This window comes from Callithrix jacchus, chromosome 13 (genome assembly GCF_049354715.1).
Source record: "Callithrix jacchus isolate 240 chromosome 13, calJac240_pri, whole genome shotgun sequence".
Taxonomy (NCBI): domain Eukaryota; kingdom Metazoa; phylum Chordata; class Mammalia; order Primates; family Cebidae; genus Callithrix; species Callithrix jacchus.
In genome coordinates, this window is record NC_133514.1 from 54051614 (window position 1) to 54078318 (window position 26705).

The window sequence follows — 26705 nt, forward strand, 5'->3', positions numbered from 1 at the left end:
ACAGCTGAAATTTGCACTCATGCAATGTCATTGCCTCAACCAGCACCCTATGTCATGTAAAACACAAGGGCACAGAAAACATGGCACAAGGACAGCAGAGGTTACCTTCTGAAATCCCTTATTCACAAAGCACTTTAAGGCAGCATGATGCTTACTCTTGGGTCACATGACTCCTCTGCCTCTTTGAACCTCAAACAGCAACTGCCTCACCAAATAGCCAGATAACTAACAGTCACCATGAATTACAAGACACCCAGGGCCTTCCTCCTTCCTGGACACTGAATATCACTACACCTTACAACAGATGTGCAGCATTAGTAGTTCTTTTTTCTCTTATTTTGTTCTTAATGTCCCTTTGAGATTTCCTTGTTGAATATGAAAAATGAACTTTGCATTTTTATTTTTCATACTCATTCATTCTATTTATCTCACCAAAGCTTTGGTCCATGACTGATTCCTGTGCCCTCAAATCATCTGGCATGATGCTCTTACATTTTTAGCTAGGAAACTGACCAGAGACAGGTAACCCAACTTGCTTTAGGGCACTCAGTATATAGGATGATCCCAGCTCCACTGGGTCTGGGGTCTCTTATGTCAGGACACCCCTCAAAAAAACCATTGAGGCAGAATAAGGCCAACACTGTTTATTGTCATTCCCATGTTTCACTTGAGAAAACAGACACAGTAAATGGGTTATGCTTGTATTTAAAAAAACCTCTAGGTTTGTAAGGGTTGTGTTATTTACATCTGATATCAGGCATAGCAGCTGGACCTCTCCGATACCCCTTTGCATACCCAGCCCTGGGCACAGTTGGCACAGCCCACAGAGCAGCAGGAGCAGCAGCCTGGGGAAGAAGGGGAGAGTAAGAGGTCAGAACAGACTCAACCAGTGACCTCCCTGCCCCAACAGAGGCCTGGCTCAAGCTTTGCCTCCAGCCCAAGGACCCTTAGTTCAGGGTGGCATTGCTTGTCAGGAGACAACTCCTGAATCTTTGGGGTGATAGTCTTGCCATGAAAGAGCTGCCCAAACCTCCTGTGCCCAGGACATGGTAGAAGCCTGGAAGGGAGTGACATGCTATTTGCAGTAAAAGGAAGGACAGTCTCCTAGAATGATACACTTAAGTGAGGAAAGTCCTCAAGTATCAGGTCTGTGCTTGGGATGCTGGTGTGCACTCTTGGTGTCAGTTTCCCCATGGTAAGAATGAAGATTGGGAAGTAACCATCTCTAGTGTTCTTCCAGCTGTGATCCTAAGTCATTTGCTGAAGCAAGGAGATGTGGGAGGCTCATCATTGGTCGGCTCTGGCCTGTGGAGATCCCTCCTTTGACTCTGCCCAGCCCCCAGATTCCTGGAGATGGTCCTGCACTCACCCTTCTTACAGGAGGTGCATGTGCCCTCTGCATTTGCAGGAGCTGCCACAGGTGCAGGAGCCACCTGCAAGGAAGAAAAAGGCAGTGAGCGGTGAGTGTCGTGCCTCCCATCCATCTCAGGCAGCTCAAATGCTGGACAAAGCACTGGGTCCTAGTCCAGCACACCCCTGGCCTTGAGGGTGACCTATAGCCGGCCAATTTTCAGCCTGTCCTCTCACCTCAGAAATGGGAGGCAGTGAGAAGATGGCGGTCTTCTGAGTAGTGATGAAGGTGCTTGGCAGGGAGAAAGCTCGAGAAGTGCAAAGCAAAGGAGTCCATTTTAGGTAGAGCTCAAAATGCACCTGCCTCCTGCCCCAGGGACCTTCTATTCTGTAGTACGAAAATGAAGACGCTAAGCCCCGAAACTGCGCAGGGGCAGTTGGGGTCCATTTGGAGGTCAGATGAGGCTGGAGTTCCTAAACCAGAGGCGAAAAAACAGGCTGGCCGGTGGGAGGCAGAGCAGAGCCCAGGATCAGGCCAGACGCCCTGGCGCAGGTCTGGCAGCCACCCCTCACAGTGTCAGCAACGCCCCCGGGTTCAGGGCCTGACTGCGCGCTGCAGGCTGGCCGAGCTCAGGATCCTCGCCAGGCGCAGGATGCACCCTGAGGGCGGCCCTTTGGCTCTCGCTGGCTTTGAAGGGGCTGTGCTCCCGGCGTTATGCGCCGTCCTGACTATAATCCAGGCCCTCCCGAATTTCCCGTAGATTGCCGTCCACTCCTGTCCTGGGCGGTCCGGGAACCCAGCCTCAGGTGGTGGCCGTATCCCCACCCTCGCACCCGGCACCAGTGACCTAAGTTCGCCTCTGTGGGAATCCGTGGGCAGCCCCAGCCTAGTGCTCACGTTCCTAGATAGGACCGAGGTGGGAAGCGCAGCAAGGGAGTTGTGTGCACAGCACCAGCCTCCCATGTGACCTTCGACCCACCTTCATAGTCATCCAGGTCCTTCGGCCTCGTTTCTTCTCTTCACAGCAGCAGGCCAGACACAGGGCCCTGCCTTCCTCCCTTCCATCCTCCACTCCTGAGAGGGTGATGGGTACATTTGTTTAAGTCCTCTTTTGCTTTTTAACTTCTTTTGGGCTTCCCACAGCCTAGCTGGCCCACCAAGACCGAGGACGTCCAAAGCTTGGGACGTCACCAAGGGAGAGATCTTTGCCCTGATGTGGTGACTCTGCATTAAATTAAGAAGCATGGTAAGTGCTTACTTCAAGAAAAGAGGTCCTGGGCTGGGCCGGGCTGGGCTGTGCGCGGCAGAGGGCCAGGCACACCACTCCCTGAGCTCTGCTTGGTGCACACCGTGGGACCGTGCCTTTGGCGCCTGCTCGCTCTCACAGAAAGGGCTGTGCGCCTGGAGGTACGCCAGGTCCCCGAGGTCCTGGCTGCCTTTCCCAGTTTCCCTGAGGTTGCCTTCCACATCATCATATCGTCAAAGTTTGTACATCTTTCGTTTTTCCTGTTGTTTCTTCATGTATTCACTGAATTTTTTTCTCGTTGAATCTAAAAAAATGGGTCATGTTTGACAATTGAGACTGGAAGCGATCATCTGTAACACCCCACCCATTTGATGTGGCACAGTGCCATGCCATTTTACAGCAGTGCAGACTCAGTGAGGTAACCTGGCTTCCCGAAGGTGTTCGCATTGTTAGTGGCTCACATTTCCACCCAGAGCCTGGTCTCTAAACTCCCAGCTCAATTCCCACCCCAATCCATTTATTCCAAGACACACAAAAAAGGCCAGATAAGATTCAAATCATTTTATTGTCACTCACATATTTAAGAGAAAAAGAAATGCAGCAAACGGCTTAGGGTTATTTTTTTTTTAAATCCAGGTTTGTGCAGGTTGGTCTATTTACATCTGGAAGCAGAGCTGTCCCCATATCAGGCACAGCAGCTGCACTTCTCAGACGCCCCTTTGCAGATGCAGCCCTGGGCACACTTGGCACAGCCCATGGGACAACAGGAACAGCAGCCTGAGATGAAAGGGAAGAATGAGAGGTGAGCTGACTTGATCAGGCACCTCCCTAATAGCAAGCTTGGCTCCAGCTCAGACCCCAGACCCAGAGGGCACAAAGCCCTCTGAGAGAAAATGACACAGCCAACAGGGGCAAAGAAAGCCCAGTTCCCCAGAAGAATGTACTCAGGGCCAGCCCAGGGTTCCCTCTCAACCTTAGCCACAGCCCCAGATTCCTGGAGATGGCCCCACACTCACTCGTCTTGCAGGAGGTGCATTTGCACCCTTTGTACTTGCAGGAGCTGGCGCACATGCAGGAGCCACCTACAAGGAAGAGAAAAGGTGGTGGGCAGTGAGTGAGATGCAGAAGGTACAGCAGTGGGTCTATGGGTCTCCAGTGCCCCCACTTCTGTGCAGGGCCAGCCCTCAGAGCTCTTTTTCTGATCAGAACAGAAGAACACAAGCCCCATGTCCTCTCCACTCAGGCTGGGAAGGGCAAACACCCTCCTGTTTTACCCCACCAGGAAGGTCCCAGGTGCACACAAACCCCAGAAATACTGAGATTCCGAGCTGGAACCTTCTGTCCTGAACCCTGAGGGTTCAGGGTTTCCAGTCCCCATCCACCCTGATTGCCCAGAGCGTGGACAGAGCATTGGGGGTGGGGGGGGGGAAGGAGGAAGGAAGAGGCAGGGGAATGGGAGGAGGGGGAAGGGCCAAGGGAGTCTGTATCACTCTCCAGCTCTTGGCCACCAATTCGTATAAGGCACGGGAACAGTAACAGTGAGGATTCCTAATAACTACAAAAGGTCCTTAAATCAGGCTGAGCAGACAAAACTGTGTAGCCGGCAGACACTCAAGTCTCCAGTTGAGACAAATGATAGGAAGGGGCCTGAGCCAGCTGCCACCTCCGCAGCACCAGAGAGCAGCTGCACTTTAACACACCTGCCCCATCCCAGCCAGGCCCCTGGTGAGTAACTCAGATCCTGAGTTTAATGTTACACATAATGTGCACTTCAAGAGTATGTAATTGGGCAGCACCCACACTCAGGAATTCTACAAGACATTCTCATGCTTCTCTGTCCCCTCGCTCCCCACCCCCCACCACAAAGAGAATAGCAAGGACTCCAAGATTGGAACAGAACATTCCTTTGCAGTGTGTTCTGAGCCCACTGGTGTTTTGGTTTGGTAAACCTTTAGACAAAATGGCAGCAGATAGTTCTGGGTGTCCAGCAAGCCCCATTCGCAACGGTGATGCCAGACCATCCCACCTCTTCTTCATGGCCCAATTATCGAATCGAGCTCAACTTCCTGAGCTTGGGCCAGCATCACCGTATCTTTCACAGTGAGAGAACAATCCAATGTGTGTGGTTTACCCTCAAATGAGGGACTAGGAACTACAGCCACGCCAGTCCCCATCCCTCATTTGCCCCAACACTTTACTCTCCCTTTCATCTGAGCCTAAAGAGATTGAAATGATTCTCTTCCTACTTCTTTCCCTATTGTCCTCATTGATAAGTGTTTTTTTGTTTTTTTAATTTTAAAGAAACAAAAGACACAAGCCTGGGAGGGAGGATGATGCCCCAGGTGGTCTAGTGGGTAGGATTTGGCGCTCTCACCTCCATAGCCCTGGTTCAGTTCCCGATCAGGGAAGCCTTTCTTCTTACCAGGTGTAGTGGCTCATGCCTATAATCCCAGCACTTTGGGAGGCTGAGGTTGGTGGATCACTTGAGGTCAGGAGTTCAAGACCAGCCTGGCCAACATGGTGAAATCCCATCGCTACTAAAAATGCAAAATTAGCCAGGTATGCTGGTGCAGGCCTGTGATCTTAGCTACTCAGAAAGCTGAGGCAGGAGAATCGCTTGAACCTGGGAGGTGGAGGTTGCAGTGAGCCTAGACTGCACCATTGCACTCCAGCCTGGGCAAGAGATCATGACTCTGTCTAAAAAAAAAAAAAAAAAGAAAAAAGAAAACAAAAGAAAAAGAAAGGAAAAAGAAACAAAAGCTAGCTTCTCAGAGTTCAAAAAAATAAAAAATGAAAAATTTTAAAAGCTTGGGGTATTTCTGGTATTGCTTGACAATATGGTTCCTTGCACAAAGACATACTAGCACCCCTTTTTCTGAAGACATTTTAGTGCCATCTGCACAAACTTTGTTGCAATAAACACACAAATGTCTAGGACATTAATAGTGACCCCTTAGATGTGGTGCATTTTTGTAGTGCACGACCTACACACCCTTATACATTGGCTCAGGACACCAGAGACTACATTATGAGTCTTACACTGGTCTGATTTTAATTTAAAACCTGGAAAGGTGACAGGTGGGCATCTGACAAAAGCTGTAGGTAAGGATGGAGATTACCTGGACCCTCTGCTTTGTGCCGGAGGAACAACATCTCTGGATGTTCCCAGCTATTGATCCCCTTTTACTCCTAAAATGGATGGAATAATTGCAGGCTTGCATTTAAGAACTAAAAACTTGGGGACCTCAGTGCCTCCTGCCATCACCCATCATTGTGTTCCCCCAGCAAGGGCGGGTGGAGGAGGTTTGAGTGAGACGTTTGCACTCTGCTCCAGCGTGGCCCTTGGCTTCACTCTAGGGAATGCCTATCACAAAGGGTCTCCTCCAAGTGTCATTCTGGGAGTTTGGGCTCTCATCTGGTGCCTTTTTGTTTGCTTTCCAAATCGAAGAAGTCAGTAGGCTCAGAACACACTACAAAGGAACATTCTGTTCCATGCTTGTAGTCCTTGCTACTCTCTTCATCGGGGGTGAGGAGACAGGGAAGCATGAGAATATCTTGTAGAATTTCTCAGTGTGGGCACCACCCAATTACATACTCTTGAGGTGTCAATTATTTGTAACATTAAATTGCCTATGCATAGATCAATATCAAGCAGCAATCAAATGAAACTGTTATAATAATTTGATTAAAACAACACAAATTTAGAAATACCTACAAATGCAAGGTATAGAAAAAAAATTTAAATTGTGTTTTATCCATAGTTGTGTTCTCCCTTCTCCATTTTGTCACCTAGTCCTTATATCCTCTTACATATATCTGTTGAACTGTCTCAACATCTTTCTGGAAAGAGGGAGGTCCATTATGAATAAATAGAGCGATTGGATCCTGACTTCATCATCCAATACCTTCCAGCCCAGATGGGACTGTGCATTATAAGATATATTTTAGAAATAAAAGGCACTACCAGAAACTTTTCAGGGCTGGGGGGCATAATTTCATGTTCAGTGAGGAACAGAGATGTAAATTGCTTTAAGTGCACAGAAGCCCACTGGGAAATCCAAACTGATTTGGATGGAGCAAGAGGAGAAGGAGGAGAGAGAAAACATCCTAGGGGCAGAAACTCCAAGGAGAAAGTGGAAGAAGAGAGCAGCTTTGTGTATGTTCATTTGTGAACGTTCTAGGCAGAGTGCTGGAAGGTGCATTCACTTGGAACAAGAACAGAGAGGGGCACCCAAAAAGGAGATGCATAAGAAAGACCAAGGAAAAACAATGTTAGGGCATAAATACTAGCAAATGACTCTCTGGAAATAATAAAGGAGCTACTGTAGAAACAACAGAGAAAAGGTCATTGTATTGTGCAATTAGGCTGCTTAAAAGCACAGAGAACACATATATGCACAAAATATTGAGTGCCCAGTTGTCTACAGCAACAGGGTGGCAGCAGACCCTGGCATCTCAGGATCCTGCAGTGTGAGAACTTGGCAAGCCCTGCATCAGAAACCTACCTAGTTTTACAGTTCTTGAATGAAGCAAATGGTTTCCTCTGTACACATAACTGCGCCCCTTCTGATGTCAAAGCCAAGGAGAAGCTTGTCCCCTATTGAAGCCAGGAGAAAGGTCCCATTTGGAAATTCCCAAGGAACACCAATGCTGATTAAGAGGGGCAGGCATCAGAATGGTAGCACCTCTACATGTTCAGCATGGTGCTTTAAAGATGTCATTCCTCATCACGACTTTATAAAGGAATTAAAGTTATCCCACTTTACAACGAGGAATTTGAGGCTCAGAGACAGTGAGTAACAAGCCTAAGGTCATATAGCTTGCCAGAAAAAAGCCAGTATTCAAACTCAGGTCTATCCGACTTGAAATTCCATGTGCTTTGCACTGCCTTATGCATACAATATGGCAAGGCTATGTTTTGTGACCCCCACTTCAGGTGTGGCTTTACAGGGGCCAGTAGAAAGGCCAGGGAGGGAGAGTGGGTAAAGAAGGAGGTGGTTTTTCCAAGAAAGCCTGAGGCTCACTACACACCCTCAGCCTTGACCAGTGCCACTGAGGCAGAAGGCTGCATGGGTGTCGTGTGGAAGCAGCCTCAGGATGAGGTCCATAAATATGCATCATAGCTGAGTTGAGTGAATGAATGAATGAATGAATGAAAAGCAAACATATGGGCAGAAGTTGGAAATATTGGACAGCACTAGAGTGGTTAAAAGTACAAAGGCTGAGTCAGACTTTGAGCAAGTTATTTAAACTCTGAGCCTCAGTTTGCTCATCTACAAAATGGGGACAATGGTATAACATAGGATTTTTGCAAATGCTTAACCATTTGTGGCAATTCTTATCATTCTCACTACCTTGATTATTTCTATCGGGGACAGTGGCCCATTTGCATAAGGAAGTCGTGGAGACTCTCCTATGATTCCTTTCATTCCCAAAGCAGGCCACTCACACTGACTCCTGGTGATTCATTTTTCTCCTTCAGGGAAACCTTAGGAGCTTATTTTCTCCTTTTTGTCACCAGGGAAAAAATGTTGGAAGGAGATCTGCCTGAACCTCAAAACTCTTATTATAAATCTGGACCTATGGGTTCCCCCTCACGCCCCAGTGCTCCAGAGGCACTTGGAGGAAGGATGTCCCAACCAGACAAGGAACCTGTGGTCTGGCGGGTGTCCAGTGGGTGGAGCCAGAGAGCTCCCAGCCACAGGCCACCTTGCTGAAGGCTGGTTAGTACTATCTGCACATCCAAGCAGACGAGAGACCCAGACGAAAGAAGACCTATGACATCTGCATGGCTGGCTGTGGGATTAAATTTTTTTTTTTAATTCTGTGCTCATAAAAGTACATTTCAGTTAGATTTTTGCCATAACAGAACAAGCCACAAAATTGAAATTTAAAAAGGCGGAGGAAGGAGGAGATATTTTAATTCAGTTTTAGATTCCCCTGCTATGGAATGTTAGCTTTCTGACTTTTAAGAGGCAGCAGAGTATGTCCAGGAATTCTCAACTGGAAAGAGGAACATTCCAGGGAAACACTGATATTTTTGTTTTCTCCTCACTGGAGAAAAGGGTGCCTGGCTTACAGAAAACAACTTGCATGTACTTTATCTCCCCACCCTCCCAGCAGCCCCTCAGGCTCTTGCTGGAGTCTTATATCTGTACAGAAGTTGTGTCAAGTAAGTATAAGAAAAGTTTACCCCAGGAGCAGCCACTTAGCTTCCGAGTCCACACGGCAGCAACCTGCCCCATGGTTTTTACTTTAATACTGTTGATCCTTTCTTCAGTTGTAAATCTTTCCAAAAACATGAGTCAGGGGCCAGAGGAACAGGAGAAGGAAAAGATGCATTTTGGTAGGATTCCTGCTGGTCAAAGATCTTAGAATGCCGTGGAAACAATGGCAAAGCAGCTGGCACCGTGTCAAGAACAGAGAGAGAAAGAAACATCAGGCACTGAAGCCAGGGGAGCAGTTCCTTGGTGTTGCTTTGGCATTAGTGCCTGCAGTGGGAGGAGAAAGCTGAGCCCACAAACACACTGAGCAGAGCAGGGCTCTGGGTGTATAACTGTTAGGTGCCTCCTTCCAGCACTATCTCCTGGGACGACTCTTTCTTGCTGTGGAGCCGGGCAAATCTTTATCAGCCACTGCGTTCTGCTGTCAGGAAGCCAGCTAGAGTGGCGTAAGTACCTATTCTCATTTCTATTCAACATTTGGAGCTTGTCTTCACAGTCCTAAGTTTTTCTCTTTTTCTTAATGGAGAAAATGTTTTATATCACCAGACTTGATCAGAAGCAGCAAAATCAGAGTTCTGATAGACCAGAAAGCAATTTGCCAAAGCCACAGGCTTCTTCCTGGAAGCTCAAAGGCATGCTTTATTCGTGATTTCTGAAGCAAGGTGCATGCAGCACCTAAGCTGATGTGGAAGAGGGTTTGCAGGGAGGTGTCCACCCGAGGTGACCAATGATTCTGAGTTAATTGACACTATTAGGGGTTTTGAGCCATGTTCTTGAAATAACAATTCAGACTGTGTTCTTGAAATAACTTTGAGGCAAGTGTCTACATGACTCAAAAGCAAAAAGTAGGCAACTGGGAATGGCCTTTTCCACCGATGGATTTATGGACTTCTCTGCGTTTGCCGTCATTTTGAAGGAAATGTTCTTGGGCACCCATCAGGAGAACGAGTCAATCACAACTGAAGCCATGAATTCGGCAGTTTCCTTGCAGCTGCACTTTCTGATGTGTGGAACCAAGACTTCTGAGAGTAGCGTTTTCTAAGGAGGGAAGTGTTGTAACCAGGACACAGGAATATCTGACAATGTTTTCTTTGTTTCTGATTACAGCTTTAAAGAAAACTGGGCATCTCCTGCCACTTAAAATCAAAAACTACCCAAAATAAAGATTATAGTAAGTACCAAGTAAGTGCCAATGCTGAAGATCTGTTTATTATGCTGGAGTATGAGTGTTTAAATGCTTTCTTCCATATTCATAGCCAACACTTCATATTATTTTAAAAAGTAATAGCTGAGGCATGGAAAATTGAAGACTTTAGGTCTCTCCAATTGCACAAATTTCCAATACATGCCGGCAGTAGAATACATTTTATTTCATGTGATAAAATAGGGAAGACTAGTTGAATCGAAATCTTGATACTGCCTCGTATTAAAATGCTAAGCACTGCTTTATTTTACCGGTGATCTGGGGGATGAAAAGTGCTTTTGACTTCTGCTGGTAAGCTCTTCAGGTGCAGCTTCCAGAATATTCTTGGGATGTTAACTTCAGCACACACAAGCGTTGCTGTAGATGTGTCAGCCTTGAGGCACAAGGGGACATTTGTTTGTCAGAGAGCAACTGCTTCTGGCAAGGGCATAGTGTAAAACTGGGGATAGCAGAGCCCTTTCTTTGTGGTTATTCAACCCCCTCCCCAAGAATAGTTCAAAGGGACTGTGAAGACAGTCTGTGCCCACTACATCGCCTACTCCTGGCCCCTGCTGCAGACTCCAGCCCACAGAAACTGCTGCTTCACTTATTTGTTGACTTGAACAGAACCTTGGGTGGCATTAATGTGCCAGGCATTAAGAACCACCAGAGCTGACCTATTTCACAAGACCCGCTCTGCCTGCCACATGCTGAGTGAATTTGGATGGTGCCCACTCTGAACCTCAGTTTTCTTTTCTATAAAATGAAGGCTTGGGCCAGCATGGTGGTTCATGCCTGTAATCCCAGCACTTTGGGAGGCTGAGGTGGGTAGATCATCTGAGGTCAGGAGTTCAAGAACAGCCTGACCAACATGGTAAAACCCTGTCTCTAATAAGAATACAAAATTAGCCGGGTGTGGTGGCACATGCCTATAATCTCAGCTACTCAGGAGGCTGAGGCATGACAACCACTTAAACTTGGGAGGCAGAGGATGCAGTGAGCTGAGATTGTGCCATTGCACTCCAGCCTGTGTGACAAGCACAGAACTCTGTCTCAAAAAAGAAGAAGAAGAAGGAGAAGGAGAAGGAGAAGGAGAAGGAGAAGGAAGAAGAAGAAGAAAGCTTGAACTACATGGTCTCTAAAATCCTACCTAGCTCTCAAATTCCCCAATCTCTTGGTTCTAGGAAAACACTGATGTTGAGCTCAAGGAAGTGGTTCTACAAGATGTGTGATTTTCATGGTAGGGGAAAGGCAGGCACCAGGCAGGGGCAGAAGGGGAAGGTGTCTTTGATTGGTGGTGCTCGTGATGCCCGTCATGGTCCTGTTTGGAAGGACCCTTTTGGAAATAAAGCTGGTGAGGCAGCACACAGAGGCATCAATCAGCTAAGCTTGGCCCTTTCAGATGGGTCACAGGAACAGGTATGCTTCCTTCATGCAGCTTCTGGCTTGGGGAACCTGGAAGCCTGCTCCAAACTCTGGTGTGTCTTTTCTGGGCAGAGCCTGGGAAGTCAAGGTTGGCTGTGAGATGAGCCAAAAGCACAGGGATCTTGGTCCAAAAAGCCCTGCGGTGGTCATCTTGGTTTGGAGGCTGGACCATTGAGCTGAGGAGTTTTGACAGCCATGGAAAAGCTGGGGGGAGAGACCAACTCAAGATGGCGCAGTGAGAACAACCCAGGATTGAAGCTCTCAGTAAACGCATGGAGGGTGAGTCAGGGCCGCATTTCCAGACGGATCTTTGTGGCCCACAGAACGGGGAAACTCCCAGTTATAAAAGAGACGCGGGTGCCAGCGTAGCGGTTTTGGCTGGTGCAGCGGTGCTCCACAGCGCTCTGCACAAAGTGCGCGGGTCTGGGTGCCCTGTTGAACCAGCAATCTGAGACTTGAGAGGGCAGATTGGCATATCCATCTGATTGAACAGGACTTGGACAGTGAGCCAGGCCAGGAGATTCCAGGGAAAAGGTGTTTGGGTCAGTGCAGTGGGACAAACAAAACGGCGATTCCAAACGCTCCAGGTGGAGAGTTTCACTGTGCGCACAGCTGAACCCAAGATGGTGCAGCTCGGTGGGGGAGGGGTGTCTGCCATTACCGAGGCAATCCGCCCCTACTGAGGTACACTCCCATTGCTGACACAGTCTGCCGTTGCCGAGGCAACCCACCACAACAGAGACTCCGATGTGGCAGCAGGGCGGAAACCGCAGCAGCAGGGCAGAGCTTGCAGCAACAGGGTGGACCTCACACCAGCAGGGCAGAGCCTCGGCAGGCAAATAGTGACTATACTGCCTCCTAGCTGGGCAGGACAGCGCAACGGACACTCATAAAGAAAGCCCCAACCCCCCAGAGACAGAGCATCTGAGAAAAAAAGGGTTTTTTTTATGAGTTCTGCTGCAGCAGAATTAAATGTAGCAGCCTAACAGCCCTGAATGAACAACAGAGCTCACAGCTGAGGACTCGAGCTCCTATAAAGTACAGACTATCTCCTCAAGCAGCTCCCTGACCCCTCTATATCCAGAAGACTGACATTTGGCAGGCATCATTCTGGGACAAAGATAGCAGAAAAAGAAACTGGTAGCATCCCTCACTGTTCTGCAGCTGCTATAGGTGCACCCCAGACTAGCAGGGCCTGGAGTGGACCTCAGTCATACAGTGGAGGGACTAGACTGGTAGAAGGAAAACCAAGTAACAGAAATAATTCATCATCAACAATCTGAGCGTCCACTCAGAGACCCAATCGAAAAGTCAGCAACTACTCAGATGACAAGTGGATAAATCCAAAAAGATGGGAAGGAACCAGCGCAAAAAGGAGGAAAACACCTGAAACCAGAACACCTCACCTCCTAGAAAGGACCAAAACTCCTCACCAGCAAGGGAACAAAGCTGGACGGAGAATGACTGTGACGAAATGACAAAATTAGACTTCGGAAGGTGGATAATGAGAAACTTTTGTGAGCTAAAAGAACATGTTTTAAATCAATGCATAGAAACTAAGAACCTTAAAAAAAGATTTGAAAAAAGATTAGAGGAAATGATAACAAGAATGGATAACTTAGAGAGGAATATGAATGAATTAAAGGAGCTGAAAAACACAATATGAGAACTTCGCGAAGCATGCACAAGTTTCAACAGCCGAATTGACCAAGCAAAAGAAAGAATATCAGAAGTCGAAGTTCAACTCAGTGAAATAAAATGAGAAACCAAGATTAGAGAAAAAAGTGCAAAGAGGAATGAACAAAGTTTCCAAGAACTGTGGGACTATGTGAAGAGACCTAACCTATGTTTGATAGGCGTACCAGAATGTGACGAAGAGAATGAATCCAAGCTGGAAAATACTCTTCAGGATATTATCCAGGAAAATTTCCCCCACCTAGCAAGACAGGCCAACACTCAAATGTAGGATATATAGAGAACACCACAAAGATATTCTGCAAGAAGAGCAACCCCAAGGCACATAATTGTCAGATTCACCAGGGTTGAAATAAAGGAGAAAATACTAAGGGCAGCCAGAGAGAAATGTCGGATCACCCACAAAGGGAAGCCCATCAGACTCACAGCAGATCTCTTGGCAGAAACTCTACAAGCCAGAAGAGAGTGGGGGCCAATATTCAACATCCTTAAAGAAAAGAACTTTCAACCCAGAATTTCATATCCAGCAAAACTGAGCTTCATAAGTGAAGGAAAAATAAAATCCTTTGCGAACAAGCAAGTATTCAGAGATTTTGTCACCACCAGGCCTGCTTTACAAGAGCTCCTGAAAGAGGCATTACACATAGAAAGGAACAACCAGTACCAGCCATTCCAAAATTATACTAAATGCTAAAGAGCATCAACATAATGAAGAGTCTACATCAACTACCAAGCAAAACAGCCAGCTAGCATCAAAATGGCAGGATCAAATTCACACACAACAATATTAACCCTAAATGTAAATGGACTAAATGCACCAATTAAAAGACACAGACTGGCAAATTGGATAAAAAACCAAAACCCATCAGTGTGCTGTATCCAGGAAACCTATCTCACATGCAAGGATACACAAAGGCTCAAAATAAAGGGATGGAGGAAGATTTACCAAGCAAATGGAGAGCAAAAAAAAGCAGGAGTTGCAATTCTCATCTCTGATAAAATAGACTTTAAAGCAACAAAGATCAAAAGAGACAAAGAAGGTAATTACATAATGGTAAAAGGATCGATACAACAAGAAGAGCTAATGATCCTAAACATATACGGACCCAATACAGGAGCACCCAGATACATAAGGCAAGTTCTTAATGACTTACAAAGAGACTTAGACTCCCACACAATAATAGTGGGAGACTGTAACACTCCACTGTCAATATTAGACAGATCAACCAGACAGAAAATCAACAAGGATATCCAGGGCTTGAACTCAGACCTGGAGCAAGCAAACCTGATAGACATTTACAGAACTCTCCACCCCAAACCCACAGAATACACATTCTTCTCAGCACCACATCACATCTACTCTAAAACTGACCACATAATTGGAAGTAAAGCACTCCTCAGCAAATGCAAAACAACTGAAATCATAACAAACAGTCTCTCAGACCATAGTGCAATCAAGTTAGAACTCAGAATTCAGAAACCGACCCAGAATCGCACAGCTTCATGGAAACTGAACAACTGGCTCTTGAATGTTGACTGGATAAACAATGAAATGAAGGCAGAAATAAAGAAGTTCTTCGAAACCAATGAGAATGAAGACACAACATGCCAGAATCTCTGGGACACATTTAAAGCAGTCTCTAGAGGAAAATATATAGCAATAAGTGCCCATATGAGGAGAATGGAGAGATCCAAAACTGACACCCTATCATCAAAATTGAAAGAGCTAGAGGAGCAAGATCAAAAAAACTCAAAACCCAGCAGAAGACAAGAAATAACTAAGATCAGAGCTGAACTGAAGGAGATAGAGACACGATAAACCCTTCAAAAAATCAATAAATCCAAGAGCTGGTTTTTTGAAAAGATCAACAAAATAGACAAACCACTAGCCAGATTGATAAAAAAGAAAAAGCAACCAAATAGATGCAATAAAAAATGATAAAGGGGAAATCACCACAGATTCCACAGAAATTCAAACCATCATTAGAGAATATTACAAACAACTCTATGCACATAAACTAGTAAACCTGGAAGAAATGGATAAATTCCTGGACTCCTGTGTCCTCCCAAGCCTAAACCAGGAGGAAGCTGAAACTATGAATAGACCAATAACAAGGTCTGAAGTCGAGGCAGCAATTAAGAGCCTACCACACAAAAAAAGCCCAGGTCCAGATGGGTTCACAGCCAAATTCTACCAGACATACAAAGAGGAGCTGGTACCATTCCTTCTGAAACTATTCCAAATAATCCAAAAAGAGGGAATCCTTCCCAAATAATTTTATGAGACCAACATCATCCTGATACCAAAACCCGGCAGAGACCCAACAAGAAAAGAAAACTTCAGGCCAATATCCATGATTAACATAGATGCAAAAATCTTCAATAAAATATTGGCAAGCCGATTGCAACAGCAAATCAAAAAACTTATCCATCATGATCAAGTAGGATTCATCCCGGGGATGCAAGGCTGGTTCAACATACGCAAGTGTATAAACGTAATTCACCACATAAACAGAACCAAAAACAAAAACCACATGATTATCTCAATTGACGCAGAGAAGGCATTTGACAAAATTCAGCAGCCCTTTATGCTAAAAACCCTCAATAAACTCGGTATCGATGGAACGTATCTCAAAGTAATAAAAGCTATTTATGACAAACCAACAGCCAATATCATACTGAATGGGCAAAAACTGGAAGCATTCCTTCTGAAATCCGGCAATAGACAAGGATGCCCTCTTTCACCACTCCTATTCAATATAGTACTGGAAGTTCTAGCCAGAGCAATCAGGCAAGAAAAAGAAATAAAGAGTATTCAAATAGGAAAGGTGGAAGCCAAATTGTCTCTATTTGCAGACGACATGATAATATACCTAGAAGACCCCATCACCTCAGCCCAAAAACTCCTGAAACTGATAAGCAACTTCAGCAAAGTCTCAGGATATAAAATCAATGTGCAAAAATCACAAGCATTCCTCTACACCAATAACAGACTTAAAGAGAGCAAAATAAGAATGAACTGCCATTCACAATTGCTACAAAAACAATAAAATACCTAGGAATACAACTCACAAGGAACGTAAGGGACCTCTTCAAGGAAAACTACAAACCACTGCTCAACGAAATAAGAGAGGACACAAACACATGGAGAAACATTCCATGTTCATGGTTAGGAAGACTTAATATTGTGAAAATGGCTATACTGCCCAAAGTAATTTACAGAATCAATGCTATCCCCATCAAGCTACCATTGACTTTCTTCACAGAACTGGAAAAAACCACCATGAACTTCATATGGAACCAAAAGAGAGCCCGCATAGCCAAGTCAATTCTAAGCAAAAAGAACACAGCGGGGGGCATCACACTACTGGATTTCAAACTGTACTATATGGCTACAGTAATCAAAACAGCATGGTACTGGTACCAAAACAGAGATATAGATCAATGGAACAAAACAGAGGCATCGGAGGCAACACAACATATCTACAACCATGCAATCTTGGATAAACCTGACACAAACAAGCAATGGGGAAAGGATTCCCTGTTTAATAAATGGTGTTGGGAAAACTGTCTAGCCATGTGCAGAAAGCAGAAACTGGACCCCTTCCTGACACCTTACACTAAAATTAACTCCAGATGTATTAAAGAGTTAAACATAAGACCTGGCACGATAAAAACCCTAGAAGAAAATCTAGTCAAAACCATCCAGGACTTAGGAGTAGGCAAGGACTTCATGAACAAAACACCAAAAGCATTGGCAACAAAAGCCAAAATAGACAAATGGGACCTAATCAAACTCCACAGCTTCTGCACGGCAAAAGAAACAGTCACTAGAGTGAATCGGCAACCAACAGAATGGGAAAAAATTTTTGCAGTTTACCCATCTGACAAAGGGCTGATATCCAGAATTTACAAAGAACTCAAACAGATTTACAGGAAAAAAACAAACAAGCCCATTCAAAAATGGGCAAAGGATATGAACAGACACTTTACGAAAGAAGACATATAAGAGGCCAATAATCATATGAAAAAATGTTCATCATCACTGGTCATCAGAGAGATGCAAATCAAAACCACATTGAGATACCATCTCACGCCAGTTAGAATGATGATCATTAAAAAATCTGGAGACAACAGATGCTGGAGAGGATGTGGAGAAAAAGGAACACTTTTACACTGTTGGTGGGAGTGTAATTAGTTCAACCATTGTGGAAGACAGTGTGGCGATTCCTCAAGGCCTTAGAAATAGAAATTCCATTTGACCCAGCAATCCCATTACTGGGTATATATCCAAAGGACTATAAATCGTTCTACTATAAGGCCACATGCACACGAATGTTCATTGCAGCACTGTTTACAATAGCAAAGACCTGGAATCAACCCAAATGCCCATTGATGATAGACTGGATTGGGAAAATGTGGCACATATACACCATGGAATATATGCAGCAATCAGAAATGATGAGTTCGTGTCGTTTGTAGGGACATGGATGAATCTGGAGAACATCATTCTCAGCAAACTGACACAAGAACAGAAAATGAAATACCGCATATTCTCACTCATAGGAGGGTGATGAAAAATGAGAACACATGGACACAGGGAGGGGAGTACTAAACACTGGGGTCTATTGGGGGTAAAAGGAGACGGCCAGCGGGGGGTGGGGGAGCTGGGGAGGGATAGCCTGGGGAGAAATGCCAAATGTGGGTGAAAGGGAGAAAGGAAGAAAAACACACTGCCATGTGTTTACCTATGCAACTGTCTTGCATGTTCTGCACATGTACCCCAAAGCCTAAAATGCAATAAAAAATTAAAAAGAAAAAGCTGGGTGAAGTCACCTGTGGTTTTACATTTACCCTATGTCTACTTTATTAGAGTGACTTTTATTTATTGTCCCTTCTTCTTAGTTGAAATTAATGGCCTGCTTCACTGGGGCTAAGATGTCTGAGCATCGGCAGAAGGTCCTGGCTCCATAGCTTTGCATTGTCTTCCCAGTTAGGATGTGTGGACTCTTAAAGTTCCCCAAGAAATGCAAATATTCTTGCATGGCAAAATTCTAGGGTGAATTACAACTTTAAGTTATTTTCTCCTAAGGAGTTCTCATGCCTGACTTCTGGAGCAAGTAGTCAGGGCTCCCAGGGGCTCAGAAGGGTTCAGCAGTTCAGAATAAATGGTTCCTGGGGACTCTGAAACAGCAGCAACTGTCCGCTCAGGTCATGAGAAGACCCTTCTCTGCAGGACATCCTAGCCCTACAACCCACCCCAATTATGTTGAAATTAGATTCACAAATTGCAATAAGTCTTCTGTATGTTGGGCTATAGATTTAGAGAAAACTAGTTTAATCTCTACTTTGGGTGGCTCAACAGGAGACTCAGGCCATTCAGGTTCTTGATCCTGTCTGTCCAGTTATATTATCAGGTTTTGAATCTGTATCTCTAAAATCTGAGGTGATGGGATATTTAAACCCCTTTAAAATAAATAAATATATGCTGGAAATTTTGAGAACATGAATTCATTTATTCTGAAATAGCCCAAGTTCCTGCTTTGGTAGTTGATGGAAAATGCCACCTGAGTGTTTGCATTTGATACTGCTTCGTAGATTCAGTTCCAGAAACTCAAGGCAGTTATGTCTTTGGGCTGCTTGTCCCTGCCTGAGCTGAAGCCTGATGCCTCCCATAAGTTGGTATGGCTTTAAAAATGGGTCACTGCAGCAGAGGCAGGGACTTACCAAGCAATATTTTCAGCTATGAAATTTGAAGAGGGAGATAATCTGAAAATAAATAATAGCCACCACTTGGACGGATTATAAAATAAAAGGTAATTTTTCATAGGTGCTTAATTTTTCATACATTTTTTCATCTTTAACTATGGAGCCAAGTCGGCTCCATATGGACTTAGTTTTGGTTCTTGATAGCCAAGATTCACTGCAAGTCACACAGATGTTGGTGTCAACACTGTTTTGCCAAGACAAAATGACCTTGGTCTGGAATGCAGTGTATAAATAGCTGCTTTTTTGTGCAACAATCAATAGTTCATCATTGTTTAAAAAGCAGAATGGTTAGTTGGGCAGTGAGGTAATGCAATTGAAATGTAATTGTTAGCAATAAATCAGTTACTCATATTGATTTCCTTACTGGGATTAATAGAAGCCAAATCTAGAGTTCAGTTTTTTAAAATAGATATAACTTACTATCTATTCATTGCTATTTGTTAGATAATTTGTTAGATGTGGTAAATGGAACAATGATGGGGCCAGAAATAGCCATGAGGACCATTTGATCACAGCCTGGCAACACGGAGAAGATAGGCTGGTTTCTCTGCGTGGACTTTCAGTGTTTCTTTAGTCATGTAGTCGTGTCTTATGTGGCTGTGGCTTCAACATTCCAAATTATGCCTTCCAGGGTCCGATGATTTTGGTGTTTCCCTGCTTCCCAATTGACCCGGCTGTGCTGTTGGCTGTTCTTGCACACTCAAGGTGGCTTTGCCATTGGCTTCCTCCCTCAGCCTGCCTCTGGGATTATGCCTCTGGTACTCTTTTGTGTCTACCATCAGCACTATGAAATCATCATTTTTGTCTTCAAGGTACCAAATTCTGGTGATACTGGTGCTTTCTTGCAGAAAAAGAAATCTAGCCTGAGAAGTGAATGGTACCACAGTGAACACAGTCATGGTTACAGTGTTCATATGTTCCAGAGGTGTGTTTACTATAATTATGCCCTGTACATTTTTCTACCATACAATCCTTAGATTACAGCTCTTTGGTTTTCAACCGCTTTGTCCAATTCCATCTGTCCCAGTTTCTCTACCTTGGTGAAATAGCATTCTTGCCTGGTTTTACACATTTAAATAACAAATTCCAAAAGTAAAGTGTATCTGAGGCAGTCATATGACATAAGGACAAATTCAAGCAATCTTGGACTAGCAGAGGGTGGGGAGGCAATGTCAACACACACAATTTTTAAAATTTCTTCCCTTTCAATATTTTAAAAATAAAACTTTTATAAAATAAAAACTTAATTGTAAAAGGCTGCCTGTCTTGGCAAGTAGCTGATCAGCCTGCATTGGTGAGCAGGCCAGTCCATAACATGATTTCTTGATCCTTAATTGACAGCATGGAGCCTAAGCCCTGGATTTAGCTCTTTCTATATGATTTGACTCATTCTGTTGACATTATTGTTTTTCAGTCTTCTCAACTAGACTGAGCTCCTTAAATGCAGGAAATATGTGCTCAGTAAATGTTTGTTGGACCAGACACTGAACATTATGAAATAATGAGAATAAACTTCTCATGGTAGCATTAGAGACACTGATGACAAAGGTACTGTGGGATTTGGGTTTGAACAATAAGCTCTGTGGTGGTATCTCAGGAGGAAAATGGTGCTCTCTTAAGTTCTATGGAACATAATGGTCAAGATCTTCTACTGCAACCAGGCCCAAAGCTGGCTAATTTGGAGGGCTCTGCTTTAGGGATACTTATGAACTCTGTCCTTCCCTCAAGGAACCAGAGGAAGAGATAGCCTGGAGGATAGCCCCACTATGGTTAGAGAGGACAGGGGTGAAAACCAAGTTTCACCATGTTGAGGGAGAAGGTGCTTCCCCAAAGCTCTTGGCTATGTCACCGGGGATATGAAAGAACTTGCCAACTGGCTTAAAGGTATTTATGCTTTCATCTTTTGGAAAGATGGGAGAAGTAGCTTTGGGGGAAATGGTTTCCTGGTACTTCTACTTATATCTTTAGTTATATTCTCCAACATTTTATAGATCTCTTTGCTCACTGTTTTTCTACTTTTTATCTTTTAACATACAAACTTCTCCAACTTTTTTTTCTTATGGAGACAGTGGCCAGGGCCCAGCTCATATTAGAAGAAGGCACCTGGCTTCATCCTATAGTTTCAGTACTTAAAAGTTAAATTTACTATTGGCAATTCATTCCTTTGGCTTCAGAGTTTGTGCCTGTAAGCACGATAAATAAGTGCATTCGATGCTTTCAGGAGCTTAGTTTCTAGGAGGAGCCGTGTGAGTTGAGCATACGGTAGATAGATGCAGGGATCCGGGTGCCACTAAAGGGACAAAGCATTCAGAAAGAAAGAAATAAGGAAATACCAAAAATACATTTTACTTCCAGGATATTTTGCTGATTTTGCTCAGGGTGGGCCTGTGGTTGAAGAGTGTCAGCTGGCTGCTTCCTTAGCTCTGCTTTTTCTCATCCCTTCCAGACAAACCTGTGGTGCTCCAGTTCGTCGACTGGATTCTTCGGGGCATATCCCAAGTGGTGTTTGTCAACAACTCCATCAGTGGAATCCTGATTCTGGTGGGACTTCTTGTTCGGAACCCCTGGTGGGCTCTCACTGGCTGGCTGGGAACAGTGGTCTCCACTCTGATGGCCGTCTTGCTCAGCCAGGACAGGTAGGTGTACCCTTTTCAGACTTCTCAGCTCGCTTCTAAGACACAGGGCTGACAAGTTAGTATGAACAACAGTAATAAAGCCACATCCTTCCCAGGAGAAACAACCTGTAGTCCACAGAACTCTTTGTATTTGCCTTTAGTCAGAGGTCAGAGAATCAGTTACAGTCTCTTACTTTTGATATCTGAATAAGTGGCTGGTCTAAATAATGACAGATTCTTATAGCATTACGTGCTAACCAGAACTAAACTACAAGTAATTCCCTGGAGAGGTTCTGAAGGCATCTTCTTTAATGATTGATAAAATTATTTGTCATCAGCATTCTATTCAAGCAAAAGTGCATACGAGTTCAGGAAAAGTTTTAGTGGCTTAATAACCCCCAGTATAGCTTGTTGCCATGATGAGTTTGGCAAACTCATTCTTCATAGACAATGCAAAGGGCAGATCAGCTCCTGGAGAAAAGAATAACTATAAATTCCAAGTTAGTAGATTCTGACTTAAGAAGCCTCAGCAAGTCTCAGGACAGTAGACAGCGCCTCACTAGCCAGTTCCTTCATGGAGGGAACCAGTATTCCAGGTGTCTGGGATTAACGCATAATCCCCAGTGTGGTCATTACACAACTAAACTCTTGTAACACTGCTGCGAATTGCTTGAAGAGGTCCATGGGGAGATACTTAGCAACTGTTTCACTTTTTCATCAATTTCAAGAAGGCTGATTTGCTCTCTGTAGAAGGGAATTGTATAGCTTAGGTTAAACTCTGTTCCAATGCAGGCCAAGAAAAGGTCTTCTCAGTTTGGGGATGGAATATAGATTTGCGCCATATTGAATATTCCTTTCTTGTTTTGCTCTGATGAAACATGATCAACTATTTTTTGTCAGATATTACTTAGAAGACAAGTCATATGTATATGTGTTAGTTTCAAATGTTTTACTTTCCTTGGTCTGAAAAGATGCATTAAAATGGCAATCCTGTGTTGTAAGTAAATATATGTCTTGCTGTGGCTTTAACTATGGCATTCTACAACTTATAGATATTGCCATTAATTTTCCACTCATCAGATTCAAGCATTAACATCTCCAAGTCAACTGCTGAGAGGACAAGTCTGCATAGCTCTCCATTGTCATCATGTGTAGTCCCAATTTCCGGGTTGCATCATTGCAAATTGCATCACCTCCAACATGCCCTCAAGGATTATTTAAGGGAGACAAAGAACTTTTGAACAGGGAGTCCCACCTCTAATGTTCATCCGGGTTAATGTATGTGACATCATCTTGCCTGTTGCAACCGTGCCTCCTGGCCCAGTTAGAAACAAGCCAAGCAGCAGCTGTCACGCTATCCTGTACCAGCCCCTGCAGTGTGGCTCACTGATTGTAGCCACAATCAGTGTGGGCACCTCCTGCTCAAGCCCAGCATTAGACCTCACCCACTCACTTCACCATTCTTTACTCCCCCGTCCCCCTACAGACATCGCCCTTGAGTGCCAGGCCCTTGGGAAGTGGATCCTGTGCCAGACGTTGTCAACTCTCAGAGCTATGGGGGACCTGGCTTGTCAGCGTTAGAGCTTAGTCTATGGAAATTCCTCCGTTTCTCACTAGGGACCTTCTACTTATCAATTATGAAACCAGGACCATTTTGGTCAGAGTAGAATGCTGATACACTGTTGGTAGAAATGTAAATTAGCTCAGCCCCTGTGGAAAGCAGTTTGGAGATTTCTCAAAGTACTAAATTGACCCAGCAATCCTATTACTGGAAATATACCCAAAGGAAAGGAAATTGTTCTACCCAAAAGACACCTGCACTCACATGTGCAATTCAACACTGTTCACAATAGCAAACACATGGAATCAATCTAAGTGCCCATCAACAGTGGAGCAGATAAAGAATATGTGGTACATATACACCATGAACTACTATATAGCCATAAAAAAGGTTGAAATCATGTCTTTTGCAGCAACATGGATGCATCTGGAGGCCGTTATCCTAAGTGAATTAACATAGTAACAGAAAATCAAATACCGCACGTTTTCACTTACAAGTGGGAGCTAAACATTGAGTAACCATGGACACAAAGATGGAAATAGTAGACATCTGGGACTTCAAAAGAGGAGAGGAAGGGAAACAAGTGTTGAAAAGCTACCTATCGGGTACTATGTTCAACATTTGGGTGAAGGGTTCAATAGAAGCCCAAACCTCAGTCAGCATCATGCAATATGTCCATGTAACAAATCTGCACACGCACCCCCTCAATCTAAAAAAAAGCAGCAGAAGGAGGAGTAGAAGAAGGAGAAGACAGGGAAGAAGTGACGTTGAATACTAAGCAAAAAGCAACCTCAGAAAGAAATGGATGCTCAACATGCACATAATTAAACGAGGTACTTCTCCAAGTAAGAGAAAAGCAATGGTTTTCTTTGTAATAACTTGGAAATGTACATCTGGAGATAACAAAATAGAAGCATAAGAACACAAAAATGTATGCTAAGTTGGAAGATGAATGTTATAAGATCAAAGGCACTATGAAAGTGAATTTACATTTCAGGAATCTTGTATCTCTCACCAAGAAATCAAACTTAGGAAACAGTTTCGTATGCTAAAGGCGCTATTCAAGTCAGAGGCTCTTGATTTAAAACAGAATAACTTTCCAAAGGAAAGCCTAAAAGGAAACAGAGCAAATTGCCTTGCTAAGCCACTGTAGCCCTGTCTTTAGCCGTGACACCTGTGGAGGGAGTCGTTCTATCTCAGGGGTCCCCCAACCCCTGGGCTGGAGACGGGTACTAGTCTGTGGCCTGCTGTGAACCAGGCCACACAGCAGGAGGTGAGCGGTGGGCAGGTGAGCATTACCGCCTGGCTCCACCTCCTGTCACATCAGCAGCGGCATTAGATTCTCTTAGGAGCACAAACCCTATTGTGAACTGCACATGCAAGAGATCTAGATTGAATGCTCCTTGTGAGAATCTAACAATTGCCTGATGATCTGAGGTGGAACAGTTTCATCCCGAAATCATCCCCCATTCCCCATGCATGGAAAATTGTCTACCATGAAACCTGTCCCTGGTCCCAAAAAGGTTGGGGACCACAGATCTAAATGCACATTTATATTTTTATCTATGTATATTTCATTTCATGTCTTTATTAGTATTTATAAAATACTTATATAGATTTTGAAATACATTTCAAAATATAATCTCATTTTTTAATATGATTATGATCTGGAAGTTACTAGTGTTATTTATGTGCAAGTGCAACCAAAGCCCACCCAGAAAATGTCCATGCTGTGTCTCTTGCCCCGCAGGTCATCAATAGCGTCTGGGCTCTATGGCTACAATGCTACCCTGGTGGGAATACTCATGGCTGTCTTTTCAGACAAGGGAGACTATTTCTGGTGGTTGTTATTCCCTGTATGTGCTATGTCCATGACTTGGTAAGTTACAACTGGTTTTCAAAATGCATTTTTAAAAAATAATATGGCAGGAGGGGGAATGGGCATTATTTTCATATGGGCATAGAGTTTCAGTTTTGCAAGATGAAAAATTTTCTGCGAATTGATAGTGGTGATGGTTGTACAACAATGTGATTATTCTTAATGTCACTGAACTGCACAATTAAAATGGTTAGCCGGATGCTGTGGCTCTCGCTTGTAGTTCAAACTACTCAGAAGGCCGAGGGGGAAGGATCACTCGAGCCCAGGAGTTAGGGGCTGCAGTAAGCTATGATTGCATCACTGCACTCCAGTTTCCAGAGCCTCCTTGCTTGGTCAGAATGAACAGAAGAAAGAGAAGAAGGAGGAGGAGGAGGGAGAGGGGAAGAGGAGAAGCAGGAGGGGGAAGAGGAGGGAAAATGGCTAAAATGGTAAATTTAAAATTGGATTCCTTTAGATTCTGTCGGCAACAAAAACAACCATTTTATAAGATGTATATTTCCTTACAACCAGTTATTTGGCCTTTTGTCTGATCTGGCTACACATCCACCAATACCTCTCAACCAGAGGTTCTCAACCCTGGCCGCACATTGACACTTCCGTGGGGAGCAGAAACCGTGCTGCAGTGAACATACGAGTGCAGGTGTCTTTTTGGTAGAAACACACTGATGCACGTGGCCCCTCACACACCTAACTCCTCCCTCCCAAGACTCTGCTGTCATTTGTCTGCATTAGCACCTGGGCATTGGGAGTTTCTAAAGCTTCCCAGGTGACTCTACAGCATAGCCTAAGTTCAGACACACTTCCTTCATCATTGCTTCTCAAACTTGAGCACTATCAGAATCACCTGCAGTGGTTGTTAAAACACAGGCACCTGCTCCCCATCCCCACGGTTTCTGATTTAGTCTGTCTGGGGCGGGGACTGATCATTTGCATTTTTAACACATTCCCAGGTGATGCTGGGAGAACCACTGTGCCTACGTGAATTCTCCTTACCCACCTGCCCCCAAGCACTCCCTTAGAAAATTTTTTTCTATGGAATTTAATTCATTTTTTTCAAACTCGAATCCTTCAAACTAGTTTTTATGTTGATATTGTCTTAAATCCTTTTTCTGGAAACACAGATTTCCTTCTTTCTATATTGCAATTAAATATAAAATACTAATATGCACATAAATGAGAAGCACAGCCTGCTGTGGGCAGTGTCTGCAGAAGGGCCATTCACTCACCCTTGCTGCACCCACAGGTGTGTGGATGAGGACCTACCTATACAGCCAACCTACTCAGGAGGTAATTTGGGACCTGCTCTGAAGAGTAGGTTCATGGGAAGGAGGCCTCACCTGCAAGTGCTCACCACACTCCCTTCCACAATCCAGGAAAACGGGAGTTCTGGTCTTTAAACGATGGCTCCTTGATTGGGCCAACAAATGAGAGCCTATAGGGACCTGGGGACCATGCAGCCCAGTCCCCCAGTTTACAGGCTCGGAGACTGAGGAGACGCGCCTTGCCCGGGTCATGCAATTTATCAACAGCTCAAGGACGCACACTCTGAGATCTTTTTCCTCTCGCTCACACTACCCGCACCCTTGAATAATTGTTTCTCTTTTCCAAAGATAGATAGATGAAAGAAATGAGATATGCCAAATTCAGGATCGCGGTTGCCCCTGGTGGGGAGGGAGGGACATAAGAGTAAGAGGAGGTACAAAGTGGACTTTAACTATGTAGACAATATTTTATTTTGTATGTAATAAGTACTTCAA

General features: G+C 44.4%; 1 protein-coding gene and 1 long non-coding RNA gene across 11 annotated transcripts in view; one reads left to right on the forward strand and one right to left on the reverse strand.

Annotated features, from left to right (window-relative positions):
* Window positions 1–629: 629 nt before the first annotated feature.
* LOC100894355 (uncharacterized) overlaps window positions 630–26705 on the reverse strand; it is a 68865-nt gene continuing 42789 nt past the window's right edge. For 5 of the 6 annotated variants that reach the window (XR_004732893.3, XR_008476002.2, XR_008476000.2 and 2 more), the window contains 6 exons: window positions 3614–3679; window positions 3174–3374; window positions 2610–2901; window positions 1588–2425; window positions 1370–1433; window positions 630–845 (listed from right to left, as the gene is read on the reverse strand). This is a non-coding gene — a long non-coding RNA (uncharacterized LOC100894355). The remainder of the gene's footprint in view (window positions 846–1369; window positions 1434–1587; window positions 2426–2609; window positions 2902–3173; window positions 3375–3613; window positions 3680–26705) is intronic. The other variant, XR_013525309.1, reaches the window with a different exon arrangement.
* The window catches only part of LOC118146841 (urea transporter 1-like), a 59627-nt gene continuing 42014 nt past the window's right edge, over window positions 9093–26705 (forward strand). For 2 of the 5 annotated variants that reach the window (XM_078346909.1, XM_035270573.3), the window contains exons 1-3: window positions 20109–20777; window positions 21340–21529; window positions 24820–24948. In XM_078346909.1, coding sequence (XP_078203035.1) covers window positions 20750–20777; window positions 21340–21529; window positions 24820–24948 — 347 coding nt within the window. In that variant the 5' untranslated portion in view covers window positions 20109–20749. Of the gene's footprint in view, window positions 9268–9928; window positions 10004–20106; window positions 20778–21339; window positions 22068–24819; window positions 24949–26705 lie in introns of those variants that run through there. The other 3 variants (XM_078346908.1, XR_008475999.2, XM_078346910.1) reach the window with 3 other exon arrangements.